At 46.7% G+C, this 23,824-nt stretch overlaps 1 protein-coding gene across 1 annotated transcript; it reads left to right on the forward strand.

Moving 5' to 3' along the window:
- Positions 1-4,038: 4,038 nt before the first annotated feature.
- Positions 4,039-23,483, forward strand: DNAJC22 (DnaJ heat shock protein family (Hsp40) member C22). Its single transcript, XM_088480001.1, has 2 exons — positions 4,039-4,884; positions 23,298-23,483. Exons 1-2 carry the CDS (start codon positions 4,039-4,041, stop codon positions 23,481-23,483), a joined length of 1,032 nt encoding a protein of 343 aa, XP_088336127.1.
- The last annotated feature ends 341 nt before the right edge of the window (positions 23,484-23,824 follow it).

The raw sequence follows: 23,824 nt of genomic DNA on the forward strand, positions 1-23,824 counted from the left end.
TGCTCTTTTGTTAAGGTGAGTACACACTAGACGATATTTTACACGATTCGCCTGATTTCAACGCATCGGAACGACAAATTGTGTAAAATATGTCCAAATCATGAGTGTCCATTCACGATCACAATGCTGATGCGTGTACCCGCTGGTCGAACATCACATCTTCAGATCTTGCCTACAGCAGGCAAGATTTGCCAATCTCGTACACGATTTTATGCAGATCGTTTGTGTGTTTGCACTGATGACCTATTGCACGATCTATCGTCCATTCCGCGTCACATGACTGACATATCCATGTAAACGCCTAGTCTCCATTTTGTGCAGCATCGTGCCTTGGAAGGAGACGTATGCGATTCCAGCAGCTGGCACACCCGATCGCGCGGACCTTTGTATTTTGGTGAGTATAATGATAGATAGTGCTGCTGAGCAACAATGTATGCAAACACTGTCCACCAATGTGTATGCATGACCCACTGTCCACCAATGTGTATAATGCATAACCCACCCACTGACCACCAATGTGTATGCATGACCCACTGTCCACCAATGTGTATAATGCATAACCCACCCACTGACCACCAATGTGTATGCATGACCCACTGTCCACCAATGTGTATAATGCATAACCCACCCACTGACCACCAATGTGTAAATGTATGACCCACTGTCCACCTATGTGTATTAAATGCATAACCCATCCACTGTCCACCTATGTGTATTAAATGCATGACCCACTGTCCACCTATGTGTTTTAAATGCATGACCCACTGTCCATCTATGTGTATTAAATGCATGACCCACCCACTGTCCACCTATGTGTATTACATGCATGACCCACCCACTGTCCACCTATGTGTATTACATGCATGACCTACCCACTGTCCACCTATGTGTATAAAATGCATGACCCACTGTCCACCATTCCGTGCCTAGCCCTATTGTGTATATATAATACATATTTAATTCATATTATGAACATAATAAAATAATGAAATGATTCTAAATGATTTAGGGCGGATGTAGTAACCTTGCGAAGTACATCCCGCCATGCTTCGCATCCTACTAATCGCATATGTACTAATATATGGGATCAGTAGTGCAAAGGACAGCTCTTTTGATAAGAGCTGTCCTTTGCTATGTGCTCTGTGCTGTGGACTTCCGGGAGTCCATCTACGCATGCGCAGAGCGGCGGCTGCAGGGCATGCTGGGAGGGATCCGATCGGATCCCTCATAGCAGCGCGATGCGGTAGAAGCCCATAGGCTTCTATAGGGTAACGTCAGCAAAAGCTGGCGTTACCCTCCGCATCGGAGACCCGGAGGCCAGTTGATGATACATACGAAAAATGCGGTAAAACCCCAGAAACAGGGTTTTTACCGCATTTTCCGTTTAGTACATCCCACCCTTAATGAGGGGGCAGTCCCACATGCTATGTAGAAAAGACGGGACGGTTACCCACATTTCAGGCAATCTCCAGTATCCGAGAGGCCCATAATAAAGTGATGGTGAGGAGGTAAGTAACCACAGTGGTAAATGTTTAAGGACATCTCCCTATACGAACAATCTGTCAAAACTTTATAGGAGTAAGTCAGGGATCGAAATAATCGATGTAAAGTGAGGGTGGGGAAATCCAATGCAAGAGACCTGTAACAATCTTAGTATAATCTAGAGATATCTAGAGAGCGATAAAATAAAGTTCTCTCTTTGTTGCTCAGTGATGACACAATATAGAGTCAAGACTGTTCCACCAGTCAGCCTGTGAAAAGGAAGCAATAACTAAGCGTGCCCGGCTTAGTGAATGGCATGATTAATGACAAAGATATGGGTAGAAGGTCATTCAAACTTAGCAAGTACTGTACCTGAGACACTGTCAAGGGTTGGCATCTAGAAATATCAACAATAGAGCATATAGTAGTAAGATGTTTAGCTATCCAAGAGGAGAAAGGATATGAGGCAACACCAGTTTGAAGGGTAGGGTTAGATAGGAACGGGAGAAAACGGGTATCCGTGGCAGAAAGAATGTAATTTTTGTGAAAATAACGCCAAACCATCCAGGCAGACATAGTAAAGGATTATCTAAAACATCTTGGGAGAGGGTGGGCCAGGCTGAGTAAAGGAAGGGGAGAAGAAAGAAAAAAAAAACAATCAAGAGCAATATTAGTATAAAAATTGGAGTTATTAAGCTATCAAGGTATAATACGCAGAAGGCTAGCATAATTATAGAGAAAGATATTCTCTATAATTAAAGTATTTCACCCATGGCAGGACATTGTTGCAATTTAACCATGGCAATGCACAGATACTTATCTAGCCAAGTGAACCATCTAAAGTCTTTATAGAGAAGTTTTTCATCCGCAGGAGTAAGAAGGATAGGCAGAATTTGTAGAGGGTACAGAAGTCTAGCGAAGCTTATCATTTTAATTTGGATGGCCCGACCAAGATCAGAAATAGGGAGAATACACAAAACAAACTCAAATCAGGCGCTGATACTAAACCATTGTATAAATATGATATCACTGAGAGGTTTTTTTCCATGTCTCACAGCTGCAGAAACTATTATGTGTTTGTGGCTACACACAAATCTGTATCCAAAAAGACACAGTACAACAATAAATATATATTAGTTTTTGCGCTAATCCTTAAAGAGGTCTGGCATGTGAATTAAACACTTAAATACTCTAAAATACGGGCACCAAGTAATAGATCCACACTTGTAAAGGAACTAACGGAGTGTCTCTAATCGGTTTTGCTCTGTTTTCTGGGAGCAAAACTGGTTAGAGACACCCCGTTTGTTCCTTTACAATTGTACTGGTGCCCGCAGTATATATGACGTTGAGTCCTGTTACATCGCGCCTAATATGCGATGACGTGTCCCCTCATGCCCGCCCCTGCAGTGTCCCAGAATAACAGTGGGAAATCCCATATTATCGTCCACAAATTCAGCTCATCCAGCTGTCAGTAAATCTTTAAAGTCATCAGACTGGTATAGGTATGAGGGAAATCGCCATGGCTGTGAACCAGTACCAGGAGGAGTGCACAGGGAGCATGCTCTGAGATAATGATATCATGGGAAATGGGGAAATAAGAACAGTCTATTGTCAAGAAGGAGTGATGCACCGTAGAATGGAAAGTGTATGTCCGGTCAGTGGGGTTGACCAAGCGCCAGGGATCAATCATGTCATCTCGAGTTGTCAATAATGAGATTCCCTCTCACCTATGAGATGACGACAGCAGCAGTGGAGTGGATCTGTCCAGTTTGGGAGAGGCAACAGTGTTCATGTCTCCTACTGCAATAAAATTAGGTGTATCACACTGTAAGAGCATCTGGGACAAAGAGGCAAAAAACATATCATTAGACATATTAGGGGCATAGAGATTGTGGGGGGTGAAATGGCCTCAATGAATTAATAGCAAAAAATGACCGTCGGCACAGACATCAGCAACAGTATATTGCAAACTTTTATGAGACAGGATGGCAATAAAAAGATTTAAAAAAAAAAGATGTACTTTGGAATATTACTGATATGCCAAAGCAAACATTCATGGTCCTTTGTCAATGTCTGCCCAATTATCTGGTTGTTCTGTGCAGTATAAAATTAACAATATTTACAAGTTTTACATGTTCCACAGCCCACAGCCCATGGAACACATAGCCAGTTGCTAAACTATCCAATGTTACATCTGAAGCCAATCCATTTTTAAGCTGTGTGAGTAACCATGCAGGCATCCGAGACGAATGTCACTGATTGCAGATTAGATGCAGGTTGTATGTGTATCTGCCATTAGGAATTATTTGCATGTCCTGTGTAGTGATTTATCAATGTGTGTTTGGGGGCAGGACTATGCATAGCATGATGTGACCTTTGGGACAATTACTCCATGTGTTACGTGCTGAGAAGACCAAAGTCTGTGTGCATGCCAGAGTAAGGCAAATAGCATGAGCGACTGCAGATCAATATGGAAGTCTGACTTCTCTTCTACACTAAGCAGCATGTCAACAACTTCTTCTCCACAACTAACCTGGTGATGTGTTGCTTTCTATTATGGGAAAACGACTAATAGTCGCATATGGTCTATGGGCCATAGGTGGTCCCATAGGACTACACCACATATACCTGGGCCGAGACAGCCATGCCATGCTGTTGATGCTTACTTTGGGAGGGTTTGGTATGGGATGGATGTGGGACTTCTGGAAGATTCCTGGACTTGTATCACAATTCAATAAACAGGATGAAAAATCAAATGAAGTTAAAGAAGGAAAGCCACCTGCAAGTCCTTCTCGTTTTGTGGCACAGATAGCCACTGGCATTTATTTTGGTCTAGCAGCAGCCATTGGACTATCTAACCTTACCAGTTATTACATGGTAGCATTGCCACTTGCCGTTGGTTTGGGAGTGCATCTTGTGGCGAGTGTGGGTGAGCAGACTTCTAACCTGAAGAGCACGCTTGTAGCTGCATTCCTGACATCGCCAATATTTTATGGCCGTCCAATTTCCATGATCCCAATCAGTCTCTCTGCAAGCATCTCCTCTCAGCAAAACAGGTACTACCGGCGGCAGCAACAACGAAAGCAGGAAAACCTTAGCGTGCGTCTATATCGTATTGGGCTAGCTTACCTGGCTTTTACTGGCCCACTAGCCTATAGTGTTCTGCTTAATACTAGTCGCACTGTCAGCTATGTAGCTGGATGCATTGGTTCCTTGCTCGATTGGCTGAGCTTTTTCCCTAGTGTCAGTGCACTGATGGAGAGAATTCTCCTCCTACCATACAGAGTTTGGGGGGTGTTTTTTGGAGGAGGAGGCTTCCAGAATCAATACTTCAAAGAGTGGGAAAAGATTTATGAGTTTGTTGCCAGCTTCCAGAATGAAAAGGAAGAGATGGCCTGCAAGGTAAGCAGTGAACTTTGCATTCAATGTTTTATTGTATAGAATTTTTAATTGAAAATGACTTAGGGCTCTATTTATTAACATTATTTTTACTAAAATAAAGTGAAAAAGGGTGTTTTCACACCCTTTTCACATTATTTTAGTTTCACCTGTAGTTATTACAGGGCAATTGGAGTAGAATTAGCGCCGGGGGGCGGGGCTTAGCGTCGGTGGGGGGGTAGTAGCGACGGTGGGTCAGCGCATGCGCGGGCTCTTAGTCGCGGTATTTTTTCCGAAAATACCGCGACTAGAGTGCGGATGGGATCCGCAGGGACAGAGCTTTATCGCAAGCTCTGTCCCTGCAAGGGATTTATAGTAAATCCCTGTGATATTGCCGGAATTCGCAATGCGAATTCACTCGGTAATATCACACTACAATCCGCATTCAATATGCGGATTGTAGTAAATAGAGCCCTAAGGGGCCTATCTATAAAGCAGTTTTTTACATAAAATTATATATATTATATATTATTTATGTATCGATCCTATGTACTAATAGCACAAAGCAGCTAATTAACACTGCAGATCACTCTCCCCTTAATCAATCTACGATCTGCCCCTTATATACTAAACTCCAAAAAGCAAAGCTATTCGGATTTTAGCACTGGTAGTTTATACCATCTTCAGATGTCTATGGAGGCTCCAGGGGCAGGAGAGAGATCTTTTCATCACTCCTCTGCAGCCCCTGGCCGGCCCCGGACTCTGATGCTGTGCGCATGCGCAGTGTCAGCTTCCCCCGAAGAAGTCTTTCACTCTGTCAAAGACATCTCCAAAATGCCAGGGATGTAACTTGCAGGGACAGCGGTTACCCTGTGAGTTCCCGTTAGTACATAGCCGCTATATTTTTATTTAAAATTAAAATATCCCTGGCGAGTTGGAACATTAATGATCACGGCAGTGCATAGGCACGTATGCAACAACCTTCCATATTCCAGAGACAACCAATAACCCCGTCCCTTTACCTGCATTACAGGCTGTGCATTAGACCATGTTGACTATCAAAATGACAATCCTTGAATTTATTTATTATGTCTAACAGGATTCTTAATATATCTTTGACTTTCTTTCTTGTCTTTTTTTTTTATGCTTTTACATATAACATTAGGTGTATATCTATCATTCAGTTTTGTTCAGTTATTTCTGCATTGACATTTGTACAAATACAGCATAAATTGCAACTCCTAAAACAACAACTCTGGTCCCTTATTTCTTAACTGACTGGGTGTAATAGGCATATGCAGTTGGGAAGCCGGCGGACCTAGGGGGTCATTCAGACCCGGTCGTTAGCACCGATGCGCTCGGACCGGGTCGATGGCCCCCCACAGAGCATGTGCATGACGACGCCGTCGAGCGCATGCGTGAGACCCGCTACGACCGACAGCGCCGGTCGTAGCGGGTCTCGATCCAAAGGGGGCGAGCTGTTGATGTTGATTGCCACCCCCCCGGCCCGCCTTCCAAACGGGGGCGTTCCCATGGGAATGCCTACCATTTGGGGGCGGCCCCACTGACATCACTAGTGATGTCAGTAAGAGCTTCCGGCTCAGACAGAGCCGAAAGCTCTCTGGGGCTTACGACAAGGGAGACCCTACCCTAGGGTCTCGTCGTAAGCCCCGATGGTCGCGATGGTCTTGACCATCGTGACCATCACCTTAGGTGGTCGTAAGGCTGTGGGTGTTAACCCACAGCCTTACCACCGCAAAGGAGGACGTCTTGAAAATTCAAGAGGTCCTCCCCTCATTCAGACCGACCGCACGCTCTGTGCGACCGGCTCTGAATGAGGTCGCTAATCCCTACAGCCGGGTTCCCGACTGTCATATCCCGACAAGGGTCTAAAGACAGGCGTCGATATGCCGACGCCTGTCATTAGACATACGCCGGGAGCCCGGCATCCCGATCGAAGGATAGCCACGGATGGGGAGGGTTACGTTAAGGGTTCCCGGGGGGACCTAGGGTTAGGCATCACCCCGGGAAGTTAGGTTTCGGCTAGGGGAAGGGGGGTTTAGGGTTAGGCACCCCCAGGCAGAGGTTAGGGTTTGGCACCCCCCAGGGGACTTAGGTTTAGGCTAGGGGAAGGGGGGGTTAGGATTAGGCACTTAGAGGGGGGATTAGGGTTAGGTACTGGGGGGGAGGTTAGGGTTAGACACCCCTAAGGGAGGGATAGGGTTAGGGGGGTAGAATTACGTTAGCTAATACTTACCTGAGGACGATTGGGATTTCTACAGCTGCCGGGATGCTGGTGTCGGGATTCCGACGGTAAATCATACCGATTCCGTAACAGGTGGGCATACCTCAACATGTCTACCCTGTAAAATACCACCCCACTCAGCACTGGGCATAACACCACCCACCACTCACCAGATTAAGGTCCGTGGGCGCACCTAGGCAACAAACTTGTGGAGACCCCTATATATACTATATATATATATATATATATATATAAATTTATTTATTAGGGGTGTGCATCGGCCACTTTTCGTGTATTGTGTTTTGGATCTGGATCTTTCTTCGTGTTTTGGATCTGGATTGGTTTTGCCAAAACCACCCTTCCGTGTTTTGGGTTCTGGGTTTTGTATCTGTATTTTTTTGGAAAAAAAAGTATAAAAACAGCTAAAATCACAGAATTTGGGGTTTTTTTTTGTTACTATGCTATTATTAACCTCAGTAACATTTCATTTCCACTCATTTCCAGTGTATTCTGAGCACCTCACAATATTGTTTTTAGGCAAAAAGGTTGCACCGAGGTAGCTGGATGACTATGCTAAGCAACACAAGTGGGTGGCACAAACACGTGGCCCATTTAGGAGTGGCACTGCAGTGGCAGACAGGATGGCAGTTTTAAAAACTAGGCCCCAAAGAGTATATACTGCAAAGAAAAAAAAAAGATGCAAGATTGAATTGTCCTTGGGCTCTCCCACCCCTTATGTTGAATATACAGGACATGCACACTTTAACAAACCAATCATTTCAGCGCCAGGGTCTGCCACACGACTGAGGCTGAAATGATTGGTTCGTTTGGGCCCCCACAAAACAAGCTGGCAATTAATCTGTCCCTGCACAAACTGGCTCTACAGAGGCAAGATGTCATCCTCATCCTCCACCGATTCCTCACCCTCTTCAGTGTTGTCCTCATCCTCACAGAGTATTAATTCGTCCCCGCTGGAATCCACCACCACAGGTACCTCTGTACTTACTGGAGGCTGGTCTTCATGGAAGAATTGATAATTCATTTTGATGAACATCATCTTCTCCACATTTTGTGGAAGAAACCTCCTACGCCTTTCGCTGACAAGGTTCCCGTCTGCACTAAATACTCTTTCGGAGTACTCACTGGAGGGGGGGCAACTTAGGTAAAATAGAGCCAGTTTGTACAGGGGCCTCCAAATTGCCTCTTTTTCATGCCAGTAGAGGTAAGGACTGTCTGACTTGCCTACTTGGATGCTGTCACCAATGTAATCTTCCACCAGTCTGTCAATGGTGACAGTATCATATGAAGTGACAGTAGACATGTCAGAAATTGTTGGCAGGTCCTTCAGTCCGGACCAGATACCAAACTTGTTCCTGTCTGCCCTGCATCACTGCCAGCAGGTTGCTTAGGATACCGAAGTTGTTTCCTGGCAGCCCCAGTTGCAGGAGAAAATGAAGAAGGAGCTGTTGACGTGTCACGTTCCGCTTCAGCTCACAGTATTTTCACCAGCAGGTCTTTGCACCTCTGCAGGCTTGTGTCGACCAGAAAGAGACATCACATAGGCTTTAAACCTAGGATCGAGCACAGTAGCCAAAATGTAGTGGTCTGATTTCAACAGATTGACCACCCTCGAATCCTGGCAAAGCGAATGAAGGGCTTCATCCACAAGTCCCACATACCAAGCGGAATCGCTCCGTCTTATATCCTCCACTCTCTCCAGCTGCTTCTGCAAAACCCTGATGAGGGGAATGACCTTACTCAAGCTGGCAGCGTCAGAACTGACTTCAAGTGTGGCAATTTCGAAGGGCTGGAGAACCTTGCACGACACAGAAATCATTCTCCACTGCGCTTGAGTCAGGTGCATACCCCTTCCTTTGCCTATGTCATAGGTGGATGTATAGGCTTGAATGGCCTTTTGGTGCTCCTCCATCCTCTGAAGCATATAGAGGGTTGAGTTCCACAGCGTCACAACCTCTTGCTTCAGGTGATGACAGGGCAGGTTCAAGAGTGTTTGCTGGCGCTCCAGTCTTCGGCACAAAGTCGCTGAATGGCGAAAGTGGCCAGAAATTTTTCGGGTCACCGAAAGAGTCTCCTGCACGCCCTTGTCGTTTTTCAGAAAATTCTGCACCACCAAATTTATTGTGTGAGCAAAACATGGGACATGCTGGAATTTGCCCAGATGTAATGCCCGCACAATATTGGTGGCTTTGTCAGAGACCACAAATCCCCAGGAGAGTCTAAGTGGGGTAAGCCATTGGGCGATGATTTCCCTCAGTTTCTCTAAGAGGTTGTCGGTGGTGTGCCTCTTACTGAAACTGGTGATTCACAGTGTAGCCTGTCTTGGAACAAGCTGGCGTTTCTGAGATACTGCTACTGGTGATGCTGCTGTTGTTGCTGCGTAAGGCGATACATCTACCCAGTGGGCTGTCATAGTCATATAGTCCATAGTCTGCCCTGTTCCACTTGTCCACATGTCCGTGGTTAAGTGGACATTGGGTACAACCGCATTTTTTAGGACACTGAGGACACTTTTTCTGACGTCTCTGTAAATTCTCGGTATCGCCTGCCTAGTCAAGTGGAATCTAGACTGGATTTGGTACCGGGGACACACTACCTCCATCAATTGTCTAAATCCCACTGAACTAATGGCGGATACCGGACGCACATCTAACACCAACATAGCTGTCAAAGCCCCAGTTATCTGTTTTGCAACAGGATGACTGATGTCGTACTTCATGCTCCTCGCTAAGGACTGTTGAAGGGTCAATTGCTTAGTAAAAGAAGTAGGGATAATGAATGACTCACAGCAGCAGCGGCAGCAGCAGCAGCAGTAGGCATAGCAATGCGTGATCCTCTGGAGGAACCCTGTATAGGAGAGTCAGTCATGCCAGTGACATGGCCTGCAGGACTACTTCCGATCCTGACTGATGAGGAAATTGAAGAGGAGGGAGTTGACAGTGTGGTTTGCAGGCGCTTGGATACAACAGGACAAAGGGATTTAGGTGTCCCTGGACTGCTTATGGTCTTAGCCACAGTATCTGAACTTGACAGTAACTTTTTATGAACGTATAAGGGAGGATGTTCCTAGGTGGTTAACATCCCTACCCCTACTTATTCCAGCTTTACATACGGTACGTATGGCAAGACAGTTGTTGTCCGGATTTGGATAGAAATATTTCCAGACCAAAGAGGTGGAATGTTTGGTCTTCTGCCCAGGCATGACCGTGATGGGATTTTTCATCCCACGGACAACTGTCTCCCCCAGTGCCTGATTTAAACAAACCACCTCACCATCAGAATCCTCCTCGTCAACTTCCTCCTCATCCTGTTGTACTTCAAAAGTGACATCTTCAATTTGAATATCAGAAAGTGGACTGTGGGTGCTCCTTCCAGCACTTGCAGAGGGCGTGCAAATGGTGAAAGGAGACACCTCTTCCCGTCCAGTGTTGGGAAGGTCAGGCATCGCAACGGTCGCCACACTTGGACTCTCCATGGGGATTTGTGATATCTTCTTAGAATTAGAACGCACAGTTCTTTGCTGTGCTTTTGCCAGCTTAACTCGTTTCATCTTTCTAGCGGGAGGAGGGCTTCCATCGTCATGTGAAGCTGAACCACTAGTTATGAAAATAGGGAAGGACTTAGCCGTTCCTTGCCATTCCGTGTCGTAAATGGCATATTGGCAAGTTTACTTTTCTCCTCAGAGGATTTAAATTTATTTTTTAAGGTCATTTTCCTGAACTTTGTCATTTGTGATTTTATATGCCCTCTACTATGACATTGGGCATCGGCCTTGGCAGACGACGTTGATGGCATTTTATCGTCTATGTCATGACTAGTGGCAGCAGCTTCAGCACTTGGAGGAAGTGGTTCTTGATTTCTCCCTATTTTATTTTTATCGGACAAATTTTTGTCCTCCATTTATGTGATATTGATATATGTGCGGCTAAGGCGCACACAAACACAGGGATGATGAATGGACCCCTTAAAGTACTTTTTATTGTCTATAAATATTTTTATTTATCACCTAATATCAATATGGTAATGGGCCTCAGCATATTGCTGTACAATGTATTGCAGTGCTCCTCAGCATATTGGTGTACATTGTAATGTAGTGCTCCTCAGCATATTGGTGTACATTATTTTCTATCAGTACAGCATATTGGTGTACATTATATTCTATCAGTACAGCATATTGATGTACATTGTATTCTATCAGTACAGCATATTGGTGTACATTGTATTCTATCAGTACAGTATATTGGTGTACATTGTATTCTATCAGTGTAGTGCCCCCAGTCGTAGTATTAGTAGTCCCCTTATAGTGCCCTCAGTAGTAGTAGTCCCCAGTAGTAGTAGTCCCCTCCCCCTTGTAGTACCCCCAGTAGTAGTAGTCCCCCCCCTTGTAGTGCCCCCAGTAGTTGTAGTCCCCCACCCACCTTGTAGTGCCCCCAGTAGTAGTAGTCCCCCCCTTTATAGTGCCCCCCGTAGTGCCAGACACCACCCCCCAGTAGACACACGTAATATAAAAAACAAAATAAAAAAAAAACACTTACCTGAATCCCCGCTCCCGCCGCCGCCATCTGCTCCTCCGTCTGTCCTCCCGGGCCGGGCCGCTCTGCATTATGGGAGAAACGTCATATGACGTCATGATGCCTCTCCCATTGCCCACTGATGGAGCGGCTTCTGCAGTGGGCGCAGCAGCAGCTAATGAGAGTCTGACAGACTCTCATTGGCTGCTGATCAAACACACAGCTGCCGGAGCCGGCGGCTATGTGTTTGTCAGTGTAGCGCTGACCGAACTCCGTCCGGTCAGCGCTACACACGCGGTGCAGTCTGTGTCACAGTGACACAGACTGCACCGGCCCGCGGCCCGCATGACGCTGCGGCCCGGGGGGCACATGGCACCCTGGCCCCCGGCCCAGCCCGCCACTGCATTGTATTCTATCAGTATAGCATATTGGTGTACATTGTATTCTATCAGTACAGCATATTGGTGTACATTGTATTCTATCAGTACAGCATATTGGTGTACATTGTATTCTATCAGTATAGCATATTGGTGTACATTGTATTCTATCAGTACAGCATATTGGTGTACATTGTATTCTATCAGTATAGCATATTGGTGTACATTGTATTCTATCAGTATAGCATATTGGTGTACATTGTATTCTATCAGTATAGCATATTGGTGTACATTGTATTCTATCAGTATAGCATATTGGTGTACATTGTATTCTATCAGTATAGCATATTGGTGTACATTGTATTCTATCAGTATAGCATATTGGTGTACATTGTATTGTAGTGCTCACCCAGCATATTGGTGTACATTGTATTCTATCAGTATAGCATATTGGTGTACATTGCATTCTATCAGTACAGCATATTGGTGTACATTGTATTCTATCAGTACAGCATATTGGTGTACATTGTATTGTAGTGCTCCCCAGCATATTGGTGTACATTGTATTCTATCAGTACAGCATATTGGTGTACATTGTATCAGGGGCTGGCTGGCAACTTTTAGCCTGGGGGGCAAATGCATGCAGGCGGCCCTGGCAGAGGAGTAGCCTGTAGCCAGGGTGCCCGAAGAATATGCGTGCTACGGCGTGCCCCACCCCCAAGTGTTCCATGGAGGTGGCGGGTCCATATGGGATTAATGTAAGGTACAAATAAAGATTAGGGCAGCCCCCTGTCATAGTGCCCATATGCAGTGCCACAGGAGGGAACACCCTATGCAGGCCTCCAGTAGTGCCCCCAGTAGTGATCCCCCCCTATGCAGTGCCCCTTGTGCCCCAGTAGTAAGCCCCTTATATAGTGTCCCCAGTAGTGGTCCCCCCTGTACAGTGCCCCTTGTGCCCCCAGTAGTAAGCCCCTTATATAGTGCCCCTAATAGTGGTACCCCCTTATATAGTGCCCCCAGTAGCAGTCCACCCCCCATGCAGTGCCCCCAATAGTGGTAACCCTTATGCAATGCCCCTTAAATAGTGGCCCCAGTTTTAGTCTCCCCCCTATGCAGTACCCCCAGTATTGCCCTTTACATAGAGCCTCTAGCAGTGGTCCCTCGATGCAGTGCCCCCAGTGGTAGTCCCCTCCCCCTATGTAGTGCCCCTAGTAGTAGTCCCCTTCCCCCTATGCAGGGCCCCTAGTAGTAGTCCCCTCCCCTTGAAGTGCCCCTAGTAGTAGTCCCCCCCTTTGTAGTGCCCACAGTAGTAGTAGTACCCCCCTTGTAGTGCCCCCAGTAGTAGTAGCCCCCCTTGTAGTGCCCACAGTAGTAGTAGTCCCCCCCTTGTAGTGTCCCCAGTAGTAGTAGTCCCCCCCTTGTAGTGTCCCCAGTAGTAGTAGTCCCCAGTAGTAGTAGTCCCCCACCCCCCTTGTAGTGCCCCCAGTAGTAGTATTAGTAGTCCCCTTATAGTGCCCCCAGTAGTAGTAGTCCCCAGTAGTAGTAGTAGTCCCCTCCCCCTTGTAGTACCCCCAGTAGTAGTAGTCCCCCCCCCCTTGTAGTGCCCCCAGTAGGTGTAGTCCCCCACCCACCTTGTAGTGCCCCCAGTAGTAGTAGTCCCCCCCTTTATAGTGCCCCCCGTAGTGCCAGACACCACCCCCCAGTAGACACACGTAATATAAAAAACAAAATAAAAAAAACACTTACCTGAATCCCCGCTCCCGCCGCCGCCATCTGCTCCTCCGTCTGTCCTCCCAGGCCGGGCCGCTCTGCATTATGGGAGAGACGTCATATGACGTCATGACGCCTCTCCCATTACCCACTGATGGAGCGGCTTCTGCAGTGGGCGCAGCAGCAGCTAATGAGAGTCTGACAGACTCTCATTGGCTGCTGATCAAACACACAGCTGCCGGAGCCGGCGGCTGTGAGTTTGTCAGTGTAGCGCTGACCGAACTCCGTCCGGTCAGCGCTACACACGCGGTGCAGTCTGTGTCACAGTGACACAGACTGCACCGGCCCGCGGCCTGCATGACGCTGCGGCCCGGGGGGCACATGGCACCCTGCCCCCCGGCCCAGCCCGCCACTGCATTGTATTCTATCAATACAGCATATTGGTGTACATTGTATTCTATCAGTATAGCATAATGGTGTACATTGTATTCTATCAGTACAGCATATTGGTGTACATTGTATTCTATCAGTATAGCATATTGGTGTACATTGTATTCTATCAGTATAGCATATTGGTGTACATTGTATTCTATCAGTACAGCATATTGGTGTACATTGTTTTCTATCAGTATAGCATATTGGTGTACATTGTATTCTATCAGTACAGCATATTGGTGTACATTGTATTCTATCAGTATAGCATATTGGTGTACATTGTATTGTAGTGCTCCCCAGCATATTGGTGTACATTGTATTCTATCAGTATAGCATATTGGTGTACATTGCATTCTATCAGTACAGTATATTGGTGTACATTGTATTCTAACAGTACAGCATATTGGTGTACATTGTATTCTATCAGTACAGCATATTGGTGTACATTGTATTCTATCAGTACAGCATATTGGTGTACATTGTATTCTATCAGTACAGCATATTGGTGTACATTGTATTCTATCAGTACAGCATATTGGTGTACATTGTATTGTAGTGCTCCCCAGCATATTGGTGTACATTGTATTCTATCAGTACAGCATATTGGTGTACATTGTATCAGGGGCTGGCTGGCAACTTTTAGCCTGGGGGGCAAATGCATGCAGGCGGCCTGGCAGAGGAGTAGCCTGTAGCCAGGGTGCCCGAAGAATATGCGTGCTACGGCGTGCCCCACCCCCAAGTGTTCCATGGAGGTGGCGGGTCCATATGGGATTAATGTAAGGTACAAATAAAGATTAGGGCAGCCCCCTGTCATAGTGTCCATATGCAGTGCCACAGGAGGGAACACCCTATGCAGGCCTCCAGTAGTGCCCCCAGTAGTGATCCCCCCCTATGCAGTGCCCCTTGTGCCCCAGTAGTAAGCCCCTTATATAGTGTCCCCAGTAGTGGTCCCCCCTGTACAGTGCCCCTTGTGCCCCCAGTAGTAAGCCCCTTATATAGTGCCCCTAATAGTGGTACCCCCTTATATAGTGCCCCCAGTAGCAGTCCACCCCCCATGCAGTGCCCCCAATAGTGGTAACCCTTATGCAATGCCCCTTAAATAGTGGCCCCAGTTTTAGTCTCCCCCCTATGCAGTACCCCCAGTATTGCCCTTTACATAGAGCCTCTAGCAGTGGTCCCTCGATGCAGTGCCCCCAGTGGTAGTCCCCTCCCCCTATGTAGTGCCCCTAGTAGTAGTCCCCTTCCCCCTATGCAGGGCCCCTAGTAGTAGTCCCCTCCCCTTGTAGTGCCCCTAGTAGTAGTCCCCCCCTTTGTAGTGCCCACAGTAGTAGTAGTACCCCCCTTGTAGTGCCCCCAGTAGTAGTAGCCCCCCTTGTAGTGCCCACAGTAGTAGTAGTCCCCCCCTTGTAGTGTCCCCAGTAGTAGTAGTCCCCCCCTTGTAGTGTCCCCAGTAGTAGTAGTCCCCAGTAGTAGTAGTCCCCCACCCCCCTTGTAGTGCCCCCAGTAGTAGTATTAGTAGTCCCCTTATAGTGCCCCCAGTAGTAGTAGTCCCCAGTAGTAGTAGTAGTCCCCTCCCCCTTGTAGTACCCCCAGTAGTAGTAGTCCCCCCCCCCTTGTAGTGCCCCCAGTAGGTGTAGTCCCCCACCCACCTTGTAGTGCCCCCAGTAGTAGTAGTCCCCCCCTTTATAGTGCCCCCCGTAGTGCCAGACACCACCCCCCAGTAGACACACGTAATATAAAAAACAAAATAAAAAAAAACACTTACCTGAATCCCCGCTCCCGCCGCCGCCATCTGCTCCTCCGTCTGTCCTCCCAGGCCGGGCCGCTCTGCATTATGGGAGAGACGTCATATGACGTCATGACGCCTCTCCCATTACCCACTGATGGAGCGGCTTCTGCAGTGGGCGCAGCAGCAGCTAATGAGAGTCTGACAGACTCTCATTGGCTGCTGATCAAACACACAGCTGCCGGAGCCGGCGGCTGTGTGTTTGTCAGTGTAGCGCTGACCGAACTCCGTCCGGTCAGCGCTACACACGCGGTGCAGTCTGTGTCACAGTGACACAGACTGCACCGGCCCGCGGCCTGCATGACGCTGCGGCCCGGGGGGCACATGGCACCCTGCCCCCCGGCCCAGCCCGCCACTGCATTGTATTCTATCAATACAGCATATTGGTGTACATTGTATTCTATCAGTATAGCATAATGGTGTACATTGTATTCTATCAGTACAGCATATTGGTGTACATTGTATTCTATCAGTATAGCATATTGGTGTACATTGTATTCTATCAGTATAGCATATTGGTGTACATTGTATTCTATCAGTACAGCATATTGGTGTACATTGTTTTCTATCAGTATAGCATATTGGTGTACATTGTATTCTATCAGTACAGCATATTGGTGTACATTGTATTCTATCAGTATAGCATATTGGTGTACATTGTATTGTAGTGCTCCCCAGCATATTGGTGTACATTGTATTCTATCAGTATAGCATATTGGTGTACATTGCATTCTATCAGTACAGTATATTGGTGTACATTGTATTCTAACAGTACAGCATATTGGTGTACATTGTATTCTATCAGTACAGCATATTGGTGTACATTGTATTCTATCAGTACAGCATATTGGTGTACATTGTATTCTATCAGTACAGCATATTGGTGTACATTGTATTCTATCAGTACAGCATATTGGTGTACATTGTATTGTAGTGCTCCCCAGCATATTGGTGTACATTGTATTCTATCAGTACAGCATATTGGTGTACATTGTATCAGGGGCTGGCTGGCAACTTTTAGCCTGGGGGGCAAATGCATGCAGGCGGCCTGGCAGAGGAGTAGCCTGTAGCCAGGGTGCCCGAAGAATATGCGTGCTACGGCGTGCCCCACCCCCAAGTGTTCCATGGAGGTGGCGGGTCCATATGGGATTAATGTAAGGTACAAATAAAGATTAGGGCAGCCCCCTGTCATAGTGTCCATATGCAGTGCCACAGGAGGGAACACCCTATGCAGGCCTCCAGTAGTGCCCCCAGTAGTGATCCCCCCCTATGCAGTGCCCCTTGTGCCCCAGTAGTAAGCCCCTTATATAGTGTCCCCAGTAGTGGTCCCCCCTGTACAGTGCCCCTTGTGCCCCCAGTAGTAAGCCCCTTATATAGTGCCCCTAATAGTGGTACCCCCTTATATAGTGCCCCCAGTAGCAGTCCACCCCCCATGCAGTGCCCCCAATAGTGGTAACCCTTATGCAATGCCCCTTAAATAGTGGCCCCAGTTTTAGTCTCCCCCCTATGCAGTACCCCCAGTATTGCCCTTTACATAGAGCCTCTAGCAGTGGTCCCTCGATGCAGTGCCCCCAGTGGTAGTCCCCTCCCCCTATGTAGTGCCCCTAGTAGTAGTCCCCTTCCCCCTATGCAGGGCCCCTAGTAGTAGTCCCCTCCCCTTGTAGTGCCCCTAGTAGTAGTCCCCCCCTTTGTAGTGCCCCCAGTAGTAGTAGTACCCCCCTTGTAGTGCCCCCAGTAGTAGTAGCCCCCCTTGTAGTGCCCACAGTAGTAGTAGTCCCCCCCTTGTAGTGTCCCCAGTAGTAGTAGTCCCCCCCTTGTAGTGTCCCCAGTAGTAGTAGTCCCCAGTAGTAGTAGTCCCCCACCCCCCTTGCAGTGCCCCCAGTAGTAGTATTAGTAGTCCCCTTATAGTGCCCCCAGTAGTAGTAGTCCCCAGTAGTAGTAGTAGTCCCCTCCCCCTTGTAGTACCCCCAGTAGTAGTAGTCCCCCCCCCTTGTAGTGCCCCCAGTAGTTGTAGTCCCCCACCCCCCTTGTAGTGCCCCCAGTAGTTGTAGTCCCCCCCTTTATAGTGCCCCCCGTAGTGCCAGACACCACCCCCCAGTAGACACACGTAATATAAAAAACAAAATAAAAAAAAACACTTACCTGAATCCCCGCTCCCGCCGCCGCCATCTGCTCCTCCGTCTGTCCTCCCGGGCCGGGCCGCTCTGCATTATGGGAGAGACGTCATATGACGTCATGACGCCTCTCCCATTGCCCACTGATGGAGCGGCTTCTGCAGTGGGCGCAGCAGCAGCTAATGAGAGTCTGACAGACTCTCATTGGCTGCTGATCAAACACACAGCTGCCGGAGCCGGCGGCTGTGTGTTTGTCAGTGTAGCGCTGACCGAACTCCGTCCGGTCAGCGCTACACATGCGGTGCAGTCTGTGTCACAGTAACACAGACTGCACCGGCCCGCGGCCTGCATGACGCTGCGGCCCGGGGGGCACATGGCACCCTGCCCCCCGGCCCAGCCCGCCACTGCATTGTATTCTATCAATACAGCATATTGGTGTACATTGTATTCTATCAGTATAGCATAATGGTGTACATTGTATTCTATCTGTACAGCATATTGGTGTACATTGTATTCTATCAGTATAGCATATTGGTGTACATTGTATTCTATCAGTATAGCATATTGGTGTACATTGTATTCTATCAGTACAGCATATTGGTGTACATTGTTTTCTATCAGTATAGCATATTGGTGTACATTGTATTCTATCAGTACAGCATATTCGTGTACATTGTATTCTATCAGTATAGCATATTGGTGTACATTGTATTGTAGTGCTCCCCAGCATATTGGTGTACATTGTATTCTATCAGTATAGCATATTGGTGTACATTGCATTCTATCAGTACAGTATATTGGTGTACATTGTATTCTAACAGTACAGCATATTGGTGTACATTGTATTCTATCAGTACAGCATATTGGTGTACATTGTATTCTATCAGTACAGCATATTGGTGTACATTGTATTCTATCAGTATAGCATATTGGTGTACATTGTATTCTATCAGTACAGCATATTGGTGTACATTGTATTGTAGTGCTCCCCAGCATATTGGTGTACATTGTATTCTATCAGTACAGCATATTGGTGTACATTGTATCAGGGGCTGGCTGGCAACTTTTAGCCTTGGGGGCAAATGCATGCAGGCGGCCTGGCAGAGGAGTAGCCTGTAGCCAGGGTGCCCGAAGAATATGCGTGCTGCGGCGTGCCCCACCCCCAAGTGTTCCATGGAGGTGGCGGGTCCATATGGGATTAATGTAAGGTACAAATAAAGATTAGGGCAGCCCCCTGTCATAGTGTCCATATGCAGTGCCACAGGAGGGAACACCCTATGCAGGCCTCCAGTAGTGCCCCCAGTAGTGATCCCCCCCTATGCAGTGCCCCTTGTGCCCCAGTAGTAAGCCCCTTATATAGTGTCCCCAGTAGTGGTCCCCCCTGTACAGTGCCCCTTGTGCCCCCAGTAGTAAGCCCCTTATATAGTGCCCCTAATAGTGGTACCCCCTTATATAGTGCCCCCAGTAGCAGTCCACCCCCCATGCAGTGCCCCCAATAGTGGTAACCCTTATGCAATGCCCCTTAAATAGTGGCCCCAGTTTTAGTCTCCCCCCTATGCAGTACCCCCAGTATTGCCCTTTACATAGAGCCTCTAGCAGTGGTCCCTCGATGCAGTGCCCCCAGTGGTAGTCCCCTCCCCCTATGTAGTGCCCCTAGTAGTAGTCCCCTTCCCCCTATGCAGGGCCCCTAGTAGTAGTCCCCTCCCCTTGTAGTGCCCCTAGTAGTAGTCCCCCCCTTTGTAGTGCCCCCAGTAGTAGTAGTACCCCCCTTGTAGTGCCCCCTGTAGTAGTAGCCCCCCTTGTAGTGCCCACAGTAGTAGTAGTCCCCCCCTTGTAGTGTCCCCAGTAGTAGTAGTCGCCCCCTTGTAGTGTCCCCAGTAGTAGTAGTCCCCAGTAGTAGTAGTCCCCCACCCCCCTTGTAGTGCCCCCCCTAGTAGTATTAGTAGTCCCCTTATAGTGCCCCCAGTAGTAGTAGTCCCCAGTAGTAGTAGTAGTCCCCTCCCCCTTGTAGTACCCCCAGTAGTAGTAGTCCCCCCCCTTGTAGTGCCCCCAGTAGTTGTAGTCCCCCACCCCCCTTGTAGTGCCCCCAGTAGTAGTAGTCCCCCCCTTTATAGTGGCCCCCGTAGTGCCAGACACCAACCCCCAGTAGACACACGTAATATAAAAAACAAAATAAAAAAAAACACTTACCTGAATCCCCGCTCCCGCCGCCGCCATCTGCTCCTCCGTCTGTCCTCCCCGGCCGGGCCGCTCTGCATTATGGGAGAGACGTCATATGACGTCATGACGCCTCTCCCATTGCCCACTGATGGAGCGGCTTCTGCAGTGGGCGCAGCAGCAGCTAATGAGAGTCTGACAGACTCTCATTGGCTGCTGATCAAACACACAGCTGCCGGAGCCGGCGGCTGTGTGTTTGTCAGTGTAGCGCTGACCGAACTCCGTCCGGTCAGCGCTACACACGCGGTGCAGTCTGTATCACAGTGACACAGACTGCACGGGCCCGCGGCCTGCATGACGCTGCGGCCCGGGGGGCACATGGCACCCTGCCCCCCGGCCCAGCCCGCCACTGCATTGTATTCTATCAATACAGCATATTGGTGTACATTGTATTCTATCAGTATAGCATAATGGTGTACATTGTATTCTATCAGTACAGCATATTGGTGTACATTGTATTCTATCAGTATAGCATATTGGTGTAAATTGTATTCTATCAGTATAGCATATTGGTGTACATTGTATTCTATCAGTACAGCATATTGGTGTACATTGTATTCTATCAGTACAGCATATTGGTGTACATTGTATTCTATCAGTATAGCATATTGGTGTACATTGTATTCTATCAGTATAGCATATTGGTGTACATTGTATTCTATCAGTATAGCATATTGGTGTACATTGTATTCTATCAGTACAGCATATTGGTGTACATTGTATTCTATCAGTACAGCATATTGGTGTACATTGTATTCTATCAGTACAGCATATTGGTGTACATTGTATTCTATCAGTACAGCATATTGGTGTACATTGTATTCTATCAGTACAGCATATTGGTGTACATTGTATTCTATCAGTATAGCATATTGGTGTAAATTGTATTCTATCAGTATAGCATATTGGTGTACATTGTATTCTATCAGTACAGCATATTGGTGTACATTGTATTCTATCAGTACAGCATATTGGTGTACATTGTATTCTATCAGTATAGCATATTGGTGTACATTGTATTCTATCAGTATAGCATATTGGTGTACATTGTATTCTATCAGTATAGCATATTGGTGTACATTGTATTCTATCAGTACAGCATATTGGTGTACATTGTATTCTATCAGTACAGCATATTGGTGTACATTGTATTCTATCAGTACAGCATATTGGTGTACATTGTATTCTATCAGTACAGCATATTGGTGTACATTGTATTCTATCAGTACAGCATATTGGTGTTCATTGTATTCTATCAGTATAGCATATTGGTGTACATTGTATTCTATCAGTATAGCATATTGGTGTACATTGTATTCTATCAGTATAGCATATTGGTGTACATTGTATGCTATCAGTACAACATATTGGTGTACATTGTATTCTATCAGTATAGCATATAGGTGTACATTGTATTCTATCAGTACAACATAGTGTCATTTTTGTTACATTTAAGGCTAAAATGTCCCTTGGACCTGTCTGTTCCTTAGGGTAAAGTACATGACTAATGATTTGCAGACAACATTGTTGAGACTAGTGGGAAGGTTTTCTTGACACTTAACCAATAGGAAAGCATAAGAGCTAGCTGTGGATAAGTATTTTAGGGATAAGATAAGAGATATAAGAGGCACCACCATTAATAAAATGAGTTATACCAGGTGGCCAGTTTTGCCTGTATTTGCCAGGCTCCTATTCTGGTAACTACCAGGTTCCTCCTATAGCCATTAGCTGCTATAGGCAAAGGGGTTATGCAATTGCCTGGGAATAAGGTTGGCAGATTGAGCTCATCTGACACTCATCTTACGTGGGACTTTAGCTCCCGGGCAAAGGACCAGATTCTGAATTGTGCACAGAATTCATCTACACTGAGACACCCACTTGCAGCATGTTGAGATAGTGCTTTTCCATCTCGGAGCATCTCTAGAAACTTGCACCACCCCTATGGCAGGTGAGGTTTCTCCATCTGCGTATGGTGTCCTGTGCGAGCGGCAGTGCGTCTGCTTAGCCATCCCCTTGTTATATCCCCGGAACCTTTGCTAAAATCCACTGACTCTGTGTCCAAATATGTGCTGCGTCTCTGGGCGGTAACAATCAGGATGCGTGCGCTGTGTGACTCAGACGCATGCGCAGACTTAAAACAACATCAGGCCCAAAGTGCCGGCAGCTATTTAATTAAATCCCACGACGACCTCTATATTGTGTGACAATGCCCAGGATCAGCCGAGTTAAGCAGCTCTTCCAGTGCTAAGTGCAGGGCATGGCACAGTTACGGTGTACCTGGCACTCGCAACTAGCACCAAAGTCCTACTCTCAGGAGGGTGTGAGCAGTAATCAGCGATAAATGCAGCCTTGGGGTTAATCATGGGAATTAATCGAGTAGTTCCCAGGCACTAAGCCCGGAGCTAAACTCCTGCATAAGAATTGAATCTCCCACTTTAATTGCAAATAAAACAGAGTGTAGGAGTTGTTGTTGTAGGCCTGGATATGTCAAACACATTGAAAAAGGGAATTACCTATGTAAAAGGTCAATGACGTCACCATGTACCCTGTTTGCTTTTATGTTGCTTTTCTACATGATTCCCTGCTGCACTATATAGACAACAAAACAGTAGTGATCCCCGGAAGCCTGTTTTCTCAGGAGAGAGCATTTTATTGACGCCCTGTTTATCAGTTACAGTGTTCTCTCTCCCGGCCGGCTTCCTCCTGGCTGCACAGTGGGAGCTGTGAGATCTAAAAGTAGTTGATCTGGGATAGAGCTCTCTAATCTGATTCCTTTCTCACAGTCAGCACTATGCTGCTCTCTCCCGCCTCTGAAGAGAACACATTATGTACTGTAACTCACATTTTGTATAAAGTCATATAATAAAATATCAATCTATTGAATAAAAATATCACAATGATAAAATAAAAAGTCAACAGTCAGGTAATATGATCTATTTATACATTACTGCTATAAACATTTTCATTTCTGTTCTCAGCCTCTGCTCATCCTCATATTATACTCGTGTGTGCTTTTCATTCCAGATTTTAGGAGTAAATTCTGACGCTACTATGGAAGAAATTAATCGGCATTATCGAGATTTGGTAAAGATTTGGCACCCAGACCACAACCGACACCAAACTACAGAGGCAGAACAGCATTTTATTGAGATACAAGCAGCTTATGAAACGCTCACGCGGCTTCGGAAAATGAAAAATCATGGACAATGAAAATAATTTATTGCTTTAAAACTGCATATACCTTCTTAAATATACCATGAGGGAAATGTAATATCCTCCAATTATAAAAAAACTATTGAGTTTCTGGCAAATTTCCGAAGAGTTTCAAACCGCCATATGAAATGGTGGTGACTAGAGGCAAAGTTGCCAGAAACCCACCAGAGTCAGTCTCGATTGTACTTTATTTTTTAATGTCGAATATACTGGTTATCAGATTTAATAGCATGAGGCTTGTAAACTCACCGGAAATTTGCCATAAAACTTGCATGCAGTCCAGGCAGAACATAAAGTGCAACATTAAACAAAAGTATTACTTTGGCACTGCTTAATGC

This window comes from Taudactylus pleione, unplaced genomic scaffold (assembly GCF_031769625.1).
Source record: "Taudactylus pleione unplaced genomic scaffold, aTauple2 ptg000005l, whole genome shotgun sequence".
In the NCBI taxonomy this organism is placed as follows: Eukaryota; Metazoa; Chordata; class Amphibia; order Anura; family Myobatrachidae; genus Taudactylus; species Taudactylus pleione.

Coding starts and splice junctions, on each gene's coding strand:
- DNAJC22 (XM_088480001.1), top strand. CDS start 4,039: ATGGGAAAACGACTAATAGTCGCATATGGTCTATGGGCCATAGGTGGT. Junction 4,885..23,297: donor AGGAAGAGATGGCCTGCAAG/GTAAGCAGTGAA, acceptor TTTTCATTCCAG/ATTTTAGGAGTAAATTCTGA.